This window comes from Monodon monoceros, unplaced genomic scaffold (assembly GCF_005190385.1).
Source record: "Monodon monoceros isolate NGI ecotype Baffin Bay Population unplaced genomic scaffold, NGI_Narwhal_1 Super_Scaffold_13, whole genome shotgun sequence".
Lineage (NCBI taxonomy): Eukaryota > Metazoa > Chordata > Mammalia > Artiodactyla > Monodontidae > Monodon > Monodon monoceros.
The window spans coordinates 48,695,880-48,709,102 of NW_021703769.1; the positions used below are offsets into that span (position 1 = coordinate 48,695,880).

General features: G+C 60.2%; 1 protein-coding gene across 5 annotated transcripts in view; it reads left to right on the forward strand.

Moving 5' to 3' along the window:
• Positions 1 to 10,573, forward strand: part of RAB11FIP3 (RAB11 family interacting protein 3) — an 80,288-nt gene extending 69,715 nt beyond the window's left edge. For all 5 annotated transcript variants that reach the window (XM_029220983.1, XM_029220985.1, XM_029220984.1 and 2 more), the window contains 8 exons: positions 447 to 540; positions 1,386 to 1,489; positions 4,328 to 4,468; positions 6,615 to 6,696; positions 7,244 to 7,381; positions 7,473 to 7,628; positions 7,737 to 7,877; positions 7,952 to 10,573. In XM_029220983.1, the coding sequence (XP_029076816.1) occupies positions 447 to 540; positions 1,386 to 1,489; positions 4,328 to 4,468; positions 6,615 to 6,696; positions 7,244 to 7,381; positions 7,473 to 7,628; positions 7,737 to 7,877; positions 7,952 to 8,065 (970 nt within the window). In that variant the 3' untranslated portion in view covers positions 8,066 to 10,573. The remainder of the gene's footprint in view (positions 1 to 446; positions 541 to 1,385; positions 1,490 to 4,327; positions 4,469 to 6,614; positions 6,697 to 7,243; positions 7,382 to 7,472; positions 7,629 to 7,736; positions 7,878 to 7,951) is intronic.
• The last annotated feature ends 2,650 nt before the right edge of the window (positions 10,574 to 13,223 follow it).

Sequence of the window (13,223 nt, forward strand, 5' to 3'; positions counted from 1 at the left end):
GTGTGTCTTGCCATGGCTGCCCCAGGAGGTGTGCCTGGAAGTCAGAGATGGAGAGGACGTGGAAGTTACGGTGTGCCCACAGGTCATGACCTTGAATTAATGTTTCACGGCTCGGGGAAGATGAGATTATTTCATATCACTGAGAGGAGTGACGTCCTGTTTTACTGCCCAAGTTCAAAGTATCTTGGCCCAGTAGCTGGTAGGGAAGGAGGCCGGGCCCGTTGGGCTCCACAGACTATGGCCTGTTCACCTAGCCCTCGGTAGTGGTGTCCTGCCCGGAGTCCCCTTCGGTGGAGACCTGGCCGCCTGCTGCTGGGTTCTGCTTTCCAGACCAGCCTGGGGGTGTTCATGTGTACAGGCCTGGCCGCGAAGTTGTCCCCCTTCTTTGCTCTCCTTGCTCTGCTGAAGGACCTTCTCTGGACAGGGCTGTCGTTTATTCTCCCCAGGCACCTGCATCAGTCAGGGGCCCTGACCATGGAGGCCCTGCAGGACCCTCCCCCAGACCCTGTGGAGGGCATGGAAGAGGACATTGCTGACAAGGTAGGCCCTGGATGGATGGCAGGGCCGGAGGGCCACGTGTGGACAACTCAGCGGCCTCAGGCGCAAGCCCCCGGTGGGTGTGTTGAGTGAGGTGCGCAGAGGGCACAGTGGGAGGTGGTGATGGCGCCGGCAGGGCTGCGCCGTCCACCAGCCCTGATGATCTCTGGCGGGTTTCCTCGGGTTGGCAGCCGCGGGGTGAACAGGAGAGGTGTCACGTTGTCCATGGAGAGGTGCCGGCCGGGGAGGCGGGAGGGCCCGCAGCCTGCAGGGATCCTAGAGCCAGGACGGTGGAATCGGCCACTCCTGAGAGGTTGCTGGGGGCAGGGCAGCCTCCCTGTGGCCAAGGCCCTGGGGCTCCAGGACCAGCTCCAGGAAGTGCAGGGGCAGGGTGGCCACAGACACCACCCCCACCTTCTCTCCCACCTCCTTCTGTCCCCCTCGCCCACCTCACCCTGCCCCCCACCTCCTGGACCTCTACAGCACCTCCAGCATCTCAGCTCTGCAGAGCCCTCCCCAGCTCTCCGGTCTGGCCGTCATGCCTCCCACCGCCTGGTGAGCGTGTCTGGCTCCAAACCCCGGGCCTTTCTGTCACTCGAGTCCCCAGCGTGAGCCGCCTCTGTGGGCTGTGTCTGGCAGAGCAGTGGCCCTGCCTGCGGCCCCTCAGCTCCTTTGCCTTTGAGGTTCGAGGGCACCACGTGCTCCCCCGTCCTCACTGGTGCCCATAGGGCTGCGCTGCCTCGTTCACGGGGCGTCTCCAGCCTGGTGGGCATGGCCTCCAGGACAGTCTGCGTGGGGCACACACTCTCCCACCCCCTTGATTCTCAAGCCACCATCTTGCTCCCCAGGTTGTCTTCCTGGAGAAGCGAGTGTCGGAGCTGGAAAAGGACACGGCTGCCAACGGGGAGCAGCACAGCCGGCTGAGGCAGGAGAACCTCCAGCTGGTGCACAGGTGAGTTCAGGCCTCTTAGTGCCTGTGGGATGTGATCCGCCCCCTGGTCGTTCTCCTCCCCTCAGGTTCTCTGAGCACCACCCTCCATTCAGCTGCTGGATGGTGTGGGGTGAGCAAGGCTCCTGCTGAGGGCTCTCCCCAGAGGAAAGGGCGAGGAAGGGACCTCTCAGGAGAAGCCGGGGCCGACACCCGGCCTGCAGAGTGCCCGGCTGGGATTCCCATCTGGGGGTGTCTGGCGTGTGCCCCGCTTCCAAGACCTGTCCTGACCAAAGGTGCGCCCCCCACCCCACGCAGGCTTGCTTCATCTCCGCATCTCCTGGACAAGGAAACCAAGGCAGCAAGTGGGGGCTCTGGGGTGGGGCCAGTGCCTCCAGAGCTCCCTGTGCTCGGGTACTTGACCCACCCTTGAAGCGTGGGGTCCTCATGGGGCGTAGCAGTGCAACCGAGCCCCACGTGGGAGCCGCGAGCTCTGAGTTAGAAATAACAGCCGTGTGGAAGTCGGTGTAAGGAGGGAGCAGGTGCTTCCCCATCTCCTGTTTTGCAGACTTTTCACAGCACGTGGTGTGGTTTTCGGTGTTGGGAAGCCGGTCACGCTGTGTACCTCACCCCAGTTTGCAGCACTTCTCCTGCAGAGGACAAGGGACTTGGCCTGTGTGCAGCCAGAGGCTTGGGGTCACAGACCCCTTTCAAGAGGTCCAGAGGCTGGGAGCACGGCATGTGTTCTGGGCGAAGCCTGGCCCTGCCGAACCCTCTGCAGCCCCAGGCTCCTCACCCTCCGAGCACTTGTACCAGCGCTGGACACGGGCCCCGAGGCTCTGGGGGACGCTGGCCTCCTGTTGTGGCTTCTCCTGGGCGAGATGGGCCTTCATGACCTGTCCTCCTGCTCTTGGAGGCTGGGAACCGGGATGTGCCATGCTGTCCTGGGCGCCTCGCCCACTGCTATAACAGAGCAGCAGAAGCACATTCTCCTGTGTGGTCGAGACCTTGGCTCGGGGGCCACCTGCTTTCCTGCCCTGCTTTGCTGCTGCAGAGCCAGGGGTGGGGTCGGCCCTGCTCATGCGAGGGCTGGGGCTCCAGTGCTGCGTCTGCAGGACGTTCCTTACTCCCTCCCTGTCCTTGTCCAGGGAGATCTGGATGGGCCACCAGACTCCTTTCTCCAGCTGACTGGAGGTTCATCTCATCCAATGGGCACTTATCAGTTATCCACGTTTGTGGTGGAAAGTCCACACTCTGTGCCCTGCCCGGCCACCCAGCCCCAGGGCCTGTCATATCCACTTCCTGGGGCCGTTTCTGCCAGTGTTTGCCTAAGTTCCCCTCAAGCACACACTCCTGCCGCTGCTGCTTGGCGTTTCCCAGCCGCACTGACCCGCCGCACTGCTCTCCTTTCCTTCCATCCTAGGAGTTCCACCTGCTTTCTCCACATCTGGTTTCTTATTCTCCAGATTCCGCATTTCTTTGCTTACTCGCTTTCTGAGCAGATGCCCTACTCGCAGCATAGGAGCCAGGCTTCCTAAGGCCTCACGTGTCTGAAAACGGGGTTCTGTCGTATCCCCCCTCCACCCCCACCATCGATAGTGTGGCTGAGTCTGGGATCCCGCTGGGAGCTGGGTCCCTGGAAGCCGGCTCCGCTGCCGTCTGTCCCGTCTGTGACCAAGGCCCTGGCACCGCTGGGCTCACTGCTCTGTGGGGTCCTATTCTCTCCCGACGCTGTGAGGGTCTCTTGTTGTTTCCTGTGCTGAGGGCACGTGGTTTCCAGCCTTTAAATCTGGAAAACGTGTCTCTCAGAGTTTCTTCCATTTTCTTGTCTGTCTGAACTTATGTTAATCAGATATCAGACGTTATGGACCTTCCTTCTCATTTTCTTTACTTCCTTATTCTCTAACTTTCTCATTATTCTTTTTTTCTGTGTAATAATCTTTGGTTTTCTCCTTCATTTATTCTATTGAATTTAAAATTTTGTCGTGTCGTAGTTTTAATGGCTAAGAGTTATTTCTGTTACCATTCCTTCTGCGACAGCTGCTCCTGTTTCGTGGACGTGGTGTCTCAGGCCTCTGAGGGTGATAGTTACAGGGCTTCTGTGGTGTTTCCCACATGATGTGTGTCTCCTTCAGGTCGTTTTTTCTGTTTGCTTTGGCCACTTTGTATTAAGAGCTTTCCTGTGATGTCTGGTGGTCTTTGGCTGTCTGTTCACTCTTGGGTGCGAAGCACCAAAAAGCAGATGAGAAACCCTGTGTGGACGGGCAGCTTGGAGGCATGGGCTCCGGCCGTCCACAGGCAGGGCCCAGAGCCCTTCTCTGTGGTTTGGTCCGTTCCTGTCTCCTGCACTTGGGAGTGGTGGTCTGGGAAGAGGCCAGGGTCAGGGTGCCCATGTGTACCTTCCTTCTCTCCCCATGTTCTTGCTATACCTGCCTTCGAGTCTGCCACGGCTGACCTGGGTGGGGTGGGTTTGTACACCATGTCTCCAGCCTGGAGTATCAGTGCAAGGTGCCCTGGGGCCAGGCACCTGGTGGGCTTGTGCCCGGGAGGGTCTCCTGCCCACACCTAGCGAGCAGGAGGCAACTGTGGGTGCAGGCCAGGATGGGGGTAATTCCCCCTGGGAATGATGGGGACTGTCCTTGCCGTCAGGACTGTGCCGTGGTCTGAAGGCCAGTCACCCTCTGTGAGGTGAAGGGTGTTTGGGGGGATACATGTCCTGCTTCAGAACTGCCCTTGACTAGAGCTGTGGGCCATTGGGGGACGTCTCAGTGCCTTCCTGTCCCCTCTCTGGGCAGGGCCGCTCTCTCCAGCTCTGGGCTCAGCATCTCAGGACGGTTTCTCCCCTCCCCCTTTGCCTTGCAGAGCCAATGCCCTGGAGGAGCAGCTCAAGGAGCAGGAGCTGAGAGCCTGCGAGATGGTCCTGGAGGAGACACGCAAGCAGAAGGAGCTCCTGTGCAAGATGGAGCGAGAGAAGAGCATCGAGATCGAGAACCTGCAGGCCAGGTGGGGGAGAGGGGCGATGGGGGACCCGCGGGCCAGGTTGGGGAGAGGGGGACGGGGGACCCGCAGGTCAGGTGGGGGAGAGGGGGACGGGGGACCCGCAGGTCAGGTGGGGGAGAGGGCTGATGAGAAATGCAGCTGGGCTCTCACCACAACAGCTGGCCACCCCAGGAGGGCACGATACCTAGGAACAAATTTGATTTTACGAACAGTGGAAAAACCTTTGTGAAGAAAACTAAAAAACTCTACTGAAGGCCACAAAGTATTTGAAGGCAAAGACTGACACTACCTGGATGTCACTTTCTCTAATCTTTCTCCAGTGGATGCTGCACCATTCAAAATCAAAGTCAAAATCTTTTTTTAAGGCAACTTGAGAAAATTACCCCTATGCTCCCCTGAAGGCATAAGCCTTAGATAAGTCAGGAAAAGGGGAGCATACTCTGTGCAGACACCCCACAAAGGCACAGGAGTGGACCAGGAACTCAGGCTGGGGGCGTCCACTCACGGTGACACGTGGATCTCAAACGTTGTTTGTCAAAGAAAACCAGCAGAGAACCTAGATGTCCACAAGTTAACAGTCACCTGGAGGTTCCTGCTCATCCTCCCTCTGCAGAGCTCGCTCCTGGGTGGGTAGTGATGGGGAGGCGGGTATTTCACAGTCTTTTTAACTGAATGGGCACCACTCTCAGCCTTCATCGTGCAGCCATTTTACCCTCGTGAACGACAACTCTAGGCTCTTTAGCATGTGTTTACCTCCAGCTCTTAAAGCTGGAAAATACATTTTGACACATTTTCAACAGTGGGAGGTGGCAGGAGGGACTGCACACAGAGCTGTGCTGGGGTCTTCCTGGACGGGAGGCCTCCCTGGGGGCTGGCCCGCGGTGTCACCTCCCGGGAAAGCCTTCTTCCTGGGCCTCGGCACAGTGCCGTCCAGTGGACCTGCAGGCCACAGCCTCTCCGTGCGGCCCTGTCCACTGGGCTGTGGGTGCCTAGGGGCGGGCCGTCCTGCCTCCCGTGTCTGCCAGCACCAGAGCCTGCACGGCAGGGGGCATCCTGCTGGCTGAGTGGGACATCCTGCTGGCCGAGTGGGACAGCAGCTGCAGGGGCCCGAGGTAGACAGGGCCTCATGAGGCCCTCACAGAGCAAGATGGGACTCGGGGTCACTGCTGCCTGCTCTTTGCACCTCAGTTAGCAGCTCCATGTGCCTGGACCCTGGTGGCCTCCCTCAGCTCCCTGGGGTTCTTGCGGGGGTGAGGACAGCGGGGCCATGGAAGGAACTGGGGATTCTCGGAGAAGGGCTGGGTCTGTGGCTGGGACAGAGGAAAACCGGCAGAGCCTGGGGTGCCAGGAAGCAGAGAGGTGCTTGAACAGAAGCACACACAGACGACGGTGTGTCATGGCTCCCAGTGGGCATAGCTGGGGCACAGTAGGAACCGCCATCCAGAGTGTAACCCAATGTGGACTCCTGCAGAGGAGACCAAATAACACACAGACATGTCCGCTCGGGGGTCCCTGGAGCGTGGACTGGACCCCATGACTGGCCTCCAGACAACAGAGAAGGAACGGGAAAAGGAGAACTTGACAGAGGAGACACCTGGCAGACACACCCCAACCAGGCGATCCAGGTCAACGTCACCCATGATGCGAAGGGCACCTCTTCTCTGTGGGATTCTCCCCAAACCCACAACCTGTCCAGTCACGAGAAGACACCAGACAAACCCAGTCTGAGGGACATTTTACCAAATACATGACCAGACCTGCTCAGAACTGTCAAGGTCATGAAGAGCCCGGGAAGTCCAGAGATTGCTGCAGACCAGAGGGGACAGAGGAGCCATGACGGCTAATGCGGTGCGGGGACACCAGACGGGAAGGAGCGCTGGTGGGAAAGCTGTGTTGAGTCCATGGGTTGGTCATTTGCATTTCCAGCATGGGTGTGATGAACGCCACGATGGTGAGCAGATGCCTGGAGAAGCCGAAAGGGGCTCAGGGTCCGTGGAACTCGCTCTGTGTCTGCAGCTTCTCTGTAAACCGGAGGTGTGTGGAGACACCATCCTGGCTTACGAGAAGCTTTGGCCCAGGGCCCTTGTGTGGGTGCATGTGGTGGCCGGGGGACAGCTCTGCGGGTCCCAGCCTTGTTCTTGTGACCCAGGCTGCAGCAGCTGGACGAGGAGAACAGTGAGCTGAGCTCCTGCATGCCCTGCCTGAAGGCCAGCATCGAGCGCTTGGAGGAGGTAAGCTGCCGGCCAGACTCTCCCCGCCCTCCACCCCAGGTGACTTTGGGCCATCGGGACCTGAGACAGGTTCTCCAAAGCAGGGCAGCCGCACTGTTGGCCGATGGGCCTGTGGGGGTGTGGCTGCAGGCCAGGAAGCTGTGCTGCTTGAGAGCAGGCTGGTGGCCCCGGGGGTGAGGGAGCCAGGACACACTGGGCCTGGCCGTCCCTTTCCTGGAAGATGCGCGACCCTGCCTGGCTTCCCGGCATCCTTGGGCCTGAAGAGTCACGCATAGATTAACACCTGGTTTGAATCTAGGATGATGTCCTTGAGGGGCTGACTTCAGCTTGACACCTTGTGCCCCGTGGTCCCCTCCCCACCCAGGGACCCCTGGGCAACTCTGCACCCTGAGGACACCTGAGAGCACTTGGGCTCTGGCCTCCTCCCAGAAACAGTCCCGGGCGCCTCGCAGGCCCACCTGCCACGTGTCGGGCGCAGACAGCTGAGGAGAGCTGCATGGATGGGCGGCAGACGGGCGTGTCTCCGGCAACTGTTTCGTTCTTGCAGGAGAAGCAGAAGCTGCTAGATGAGATTGAGGAGCTGTCTCTACGGCTCAGTGAGGAACAGGAGAACAGGAGGAAGCTGGGGGACAGGCTGAGCCACGAGAGGCACCAGTTCCAGAGGGACAAGGAGGCGACCCAGGAGGTGAGCACAGAGCCCCGGGGTCCCCCCCCATTGGCGTTCAGACCGCCCCAGAGGTCCTGAAGCCAAGCTGAGCCAACCCCCGCTGCTGCAGCTGATCGAGGACCTGCGCAAGCAGCTGGAGCATCTGCAGCTCTTCAAGCTGGAGGCCGAGCAGAGGAGGGGCCGCAGCAGCAGCGCAGGCCTGCAGGAGTACAACAGCCGCACGCGGGAGAGTGAGCTGGAGCAGGAGGTCCGGAGGCTGAAGCAGGTGCGGGCTGGGCTTACGCTTCCGGGGGCCGACATGGGGGTGCGTGGGGGCCGGTGCCCGAGTTGGTGGTCCTGCCTCGGCCCAGAAGTGACGCCTCGTGTCCCCCAGGACAACCGCAGCCTGAAGGAGCAGAATGATGAGCTCAACGGGCAGATCATCAACCTGAGCATCCAGGGCGCCAAGAACCTCTTCTCCACGGCCTTCTCTGAGTCTCTCGCCGCAGAGATCAGCTCCGTCTCCCGCGACGAGGTAACACCCTGCCCCGTCCCCTGCGGGTGTCCGCAGTCTGGGCACCTGGCACCGACCCCTAGCTCCTCCCACAGCTCATGGATGCCATCCAGAAGCAGGAGGAGATCAACTTCCGCCTGCAGGACTACATCGACAGGATCATCGTGGCCATCATGGAGACCAACCCGTCCATCCTGGAGGTCAAGTAGTGCCACTCAGCGGGGCTCCAGCACAGCACACACGCAGCTGAGACCGAGGTCCCTCACCCACCGTGGAGCACACAGCTGGGCAGGGCAGGGCGGGGGAGGAGGGATGCTGGGACCGGAGCCTGCGGTGGCTCTGGCCTCTCGCTATGCCCTCCTTTCTGCAGAGAATGAGGGACAGTCTCTCAGGCTGGGGTGAACCCCTCTGTGACCTCTCCCACGCTTCCTGCCTTGTCAGGGAAAAAAGGAATGAAATGGGTCCCCGCCAGGGGTGCTGCTCCCTGTGCCCGCCAGGCACCCTAACCTGGTGCCATCCAAGTCTCAGCCACTCCTGGATGGCATAGAAGCCCCAAGACCCTGGCACCAGACATGGTGGGGCAGGGGGAGGACAAGCAGGAGAGGCCAGTGTGTGTCAGGGTCTGGCCAGGAGCTGCAGGGCCGCCCCCCTCCAGCTTTCCTGGAGCTGCTCAGGCTGGCATCCAACCAGAAGGGGCCCCTTGGTCCAGCTTCAGGCCCAGGGGCCTCTAGGCCACGGGCCTGTGCTCACGGCCAGCCTCTCGCTGCAGTAACTCTGGGCGCTGACGCTCCTGTGACTTGAGAGTCATGGCATGGAATGTGCTGTCTGTATCGCGTGGGTGTTGCTGTTCCCCTCTGACCCTGGGGGTTCAGGCAGGGCTGTGGCTCCCAGGGGTGTGTCCTCTCCTCCCTGTGCGGATCTCCGCTGGCCCGAGGAAACCGAACGTCTGGAACCAGTTTCCTCTGGGAGTTTGAGGACTTTAGGAGTCGTCCTGTCTCCACAAGGTGCACTTTGCAGGAGGCTGGGGCGGGCAGGCTCTCACAAGTACACAGTTCAAGGCCTTCCTGGTGGCTTGGGGGCTCCTTCAAGGAAGCCCCTGCCCGGCACTTGCACTGCCAGGAGCAGCAGCATCACCCACAGGGGCTGCTGGGCCTGCCCTCCGAGCCTGAGCGCCAGCCAGGAGCCTCCGGGTGCTCCCAGGTGGGCCAAGACCCTGCACACAGGCGGGCCACCGTTGTGTGCGAGCGCATACGTGAGGGTGTGTGTGTGTGTGCGTGCGTGAGCAAGCGTGTGTGTGGCTCTGTGTCCCTCCACCCTCCACGTGGCCCACCTTCTACACTAAGATTTAAGACGTTGCCTCGTATTGTATATTTTGGGGAAAGCTTTGGGTGTAAATCAATGTAAACTTGGAGGAGAGATTTTTCTATCGTGTAGAGTAGGTATTTTTTATAGATTGAAGGTTGATCAATTTTTTAATACTTCTAAGAGAGAAAACTATCTGTGTATACACATGAAATATATATATATGTACGATAATAAACACTGGAACTCTGCTCCCCGCCCAGCTGTGCCCCGCCACACAGACTGGGTCTGTTTCTGTGAACACAAGCTGCTCTGAGACCTTCACGCAGACGCCGGGCACTGGTTGGCACGCTGACCCTGTTTTCACCCCCTCGAGAAGGATTTCCAGGCCGAGCAACAGTGGCCTGGATGATGTAGGAGCACGAGGCCAGGGGCCCCAGCACTGATGAAAGTTGGTGCTGCATGTGAGGGGGCTGAGGGGCGGGCCAGGAGCTCCCCATGGCGTCATCTGGGCTTGGACAGCAGGAGGCCTTCTGGTCCAGCCAACCCCTCTCAGAGGCAGCAGGATTCCCCCTCCCGGCTGGGCCCACAGGGGAGTCCAACTGGGGATGCTTCTGGGGTGGGGTGACGTGGTGGGGCCCCAGGGCCATGTGTTCATGGTAGGACACAGCCCCCAAGTGCAGCCTGGCTGCTGACATGGTGCTGAGGGCCAGCCAGGCCGAAGTGGGTAGGGGCAGACACAGTACCCAAAGGAAGACACAGGAAAGGCAAAGGCACCATGGGATTGGGCAGGAAAGGCTTGGCAGGGAAGCCAGGGAAGGAGAACTCAGGTGCCACTGCAGTCATGGGGATGCCACCAAGGAGCTTCTAAGGGTGAGTGACCAAATCTGACTTGAAGGGGGGCTGTTAGCTAAAAGTCCCCCAAACTTGATTCCCTGGCCTAGGCATCTCCCACCTCCTAGCACGGAGCTACCTGTGTACCAGACACAGATGGAGAAACTGAGTCCCCACCCGACCACCCAGTGGGGCAGAGAAGGGTTTGAGCCCAGGTCTGCTGCCCACTCAGCCCCCGGGTGATGACAGGTTGGCCTGGCCTGCATCAAGCAGGGCCCCCAAGGCCTTGTCCTCAGCTGGGGGTGTGGCATTAAGACACTTTGAGGGTCACCAGGAGTCCTGGGTGCTGTGTGAGTAGCACCGAAGGGGCAATTGGAGGGTGTGGATGTGTTGCAGGAGTTCCTGCCTGGAGCCGGCATCCCTGCCAGGATTCGGGGGAGGGCCTGGAGAGGATGCAGGCCCCCAACCATGCTCCTGGGGCTCAGAGGGGGTAGCTCCTCAGAGTCAATACATACATCATCATCAAGTTCATTAGTGGGGGGCTTCCCTGGTGGCGCAGTGGTTGAGAGTCCGCCTGCCGATGCAGGGGACACGGGTTCGTGCCCCGGTCCGGGAAGATCCCACATGCCGTGGAGCGGCTGGGCCCGTGAGCCATGGCCGCTGAGCTTGCGCGTCTGGAGCCTGTGCTCCACAACAGGAGAGGCCACAACAGTGAGAGGCCCGTGTACTGCAAAAAAAAATAAATAAAAGTTCATTAGTGGGGCTGGGACTTGTACCTGGCCACCCCCAGGGCCCAGTGCTTGCCAGGTGCAACCAGTGGGCCACGTGGCCAGGGCAGCCAGGGAGGGCAGCATTGTGGTGGGGCCTGGGGTGCGGGCTTCACCCCCAGACTCCTGGTGGAGTTGCACAAGGGGGCCGGCTCAGCACTGGGGGTACCGGGGTGCTCCAGCAGGTTCAGGAGGTCAGTGGGGGCCTGGGAGGGCCTTGTCCCTAGCCTTGCTGCACTGGGGACATCTCTGCTGACCTGGGAGGAGGCCAGTGCCTCTGCTTTGACACCGGGTGATGTCCCGGGTCTGTCCGTCGGGAGCTTGAAGGGCCCGTCTCTGCCTAGAAGAAGCTGGGTGTGGGGAGAGGCCTTTCCATCAGGTTAAGCCAAAACCAGGAAGGAGCTCCTCCCCGTACCCCACTGAGGCCTGCCAACCCGTTCCATTTCCACTGTCAAACGTGGGGGCCTGTCTGCAGTCCAGCTGGTCCCACCAGCCAAGGCTGAGATCCTTGCCCTGGTCCTGCAGGAGTCCCAGCCCTACTAGAGACAGAGCCCCCTTGGGACAAGGTGGGGTGGGAGAACACATGACAAAAACCCATTGTAAATGGAAATGGCAGTGCCTCGCTGCTGCACAGGAAGAGCTTCCCGGAGAGCCCAGGCAGGTGGCCCAGGCGGAGTGTGCCCAGAGGGTGCTGGAGGGGACCGCGGAGTACACATGAGGCCACTGTCAAAAGTGCATCTCTCCCGTGTGGGGAGCCCCCACCCCCAGCCCCAAAGCAGATCCTGTCTCAAGTCAGCTCCTCCCTCACGTTGCTAGAGCCCCGGCTTCACCCTTCCAGGTCTTGGCCAAAGAGCACAGAGCAAGACTCTGCCCCTCCCCTGGAAGCAGACTGCTGGCAGGTGGCTGCACAGCTGACCCCAGCCCCTGGTTCCTCGTGCCCCACGTGTACTGCCCGGGTCCTTGGCTCAGCCTGCTCCAGCCTGTCCACACTAAAGGAAGGGGTGCCCGCCTTCACCCCCAGCCCTGTGGCACCAGCGCCTGTCACTCCACCTGCTGGTGGTTCAGAGACCAGGAGATGGAGGCCCTGTGAGGGCATCTCACAAAGCAGGTGATTACGGCTCGTTAGGTAAAACCTGCCAGAGCACAGGTGTGTCCTGTCCTCAGCCGCCTGCTGGCCTCAGGTCCCACGTGCCTGTCACACCACGGAGGGTCCCTGTGCCCTCATCCCCATAGAATCTCCACTCCTTGAGAGCATTTGTTCACTGCTGTGTCCCAAAGCTGCGAAAAGCGCGAGTGAGACCTGCACAGGGACACTTGAACTAATGCCGCCCCCCACCCCCTCTCCCCTCTGGGTGGCTATCTCCTGAAGGTCACTTATCTTCTGCTTTATAGTTACTTAAAATTTACACCTATGTGACTGAGAACATCTAAGATGATCACAGGTTGACCGTACAGATGCATCCCTGGTCTCGCTGCTCTGGTCCTCCTGCTGCCCCTGCACATGAAACCTGTTCCTTCCAGTTCTCTCCTGGGACAGTCTTGAAGAATCCTCCTGAGGCCCTCTTCTGGTGACTGGGCTTTCTCCCTGTGACAGCAGGCCTTGGCCCCTTACTGGGGAGAGCTGGGATGCTCCTGCTCTCTCCCCACCCCCACGTAGGACTGGCTCTGCAAAACCCTGCAGTGAACTGGCAGGAACCTCAGCTATCAGGTCACCAGCCTCAACTTCGGCTGTTTTTCTTGTTGGGAGGTTATAGGGCTGTGGACAGCGGTTCTGGCCCAATCACCCCAGGCAGTGCAGACGGAAGGGGGCTGGGAAGGAAAGGGACTTGTGGTCACTGAGCCACCACTAGGAGTCGGCCCTTAACTCCATTCTCTAGTGATTCTGCAGCCACCAGGCCTTGGTCAGAGGCCTGTCATTGTCACCTTCGTGCAAGTGAGGAAGCTGGAAGTGGGCTGAGTCCCCAGAGGCACTCAGGAAACAGCTCTGTCTCGGCTGTCAGAGCCCAAGCACCTATGATTGGGACGTGGGTGTCCTGGCTGCAGCACCTGGAGAATAAGATGGAGGTTTTCCAGGAGCATTGAGCGCCGTCCCTGAAGGTCCTACTGACTGGACGCTGGAGCAAACATTACCTAACCTCCCCTTGCAAAACTCTTCTCCATCTGGAGGCAGAACTGGACCACAACCACTCTCCTTAAATCTGTCTTAGCTTAGGGACCTTGCTTCCGTGTCTCCTGCATGGGCCGTGCCTTCTCAGGATCCCCACGCGCCCCTGAATACCAGGGTCCCTGAAGCTCCGCCCTCAGCATCCCCACTCCCCGCTGTGGCTTCTTCGTGCTTCGGTTGTGCCTGGTAAACCGCTGACACCAAAGCGCTTTCAGCAGGTCCTGCTGCCTCCACAGCCTCTAGGCGACAGAGGGACCTCCGGCTGCCCAAAGGACAGGGAGCGGCCGCCCCTGAGGAGGC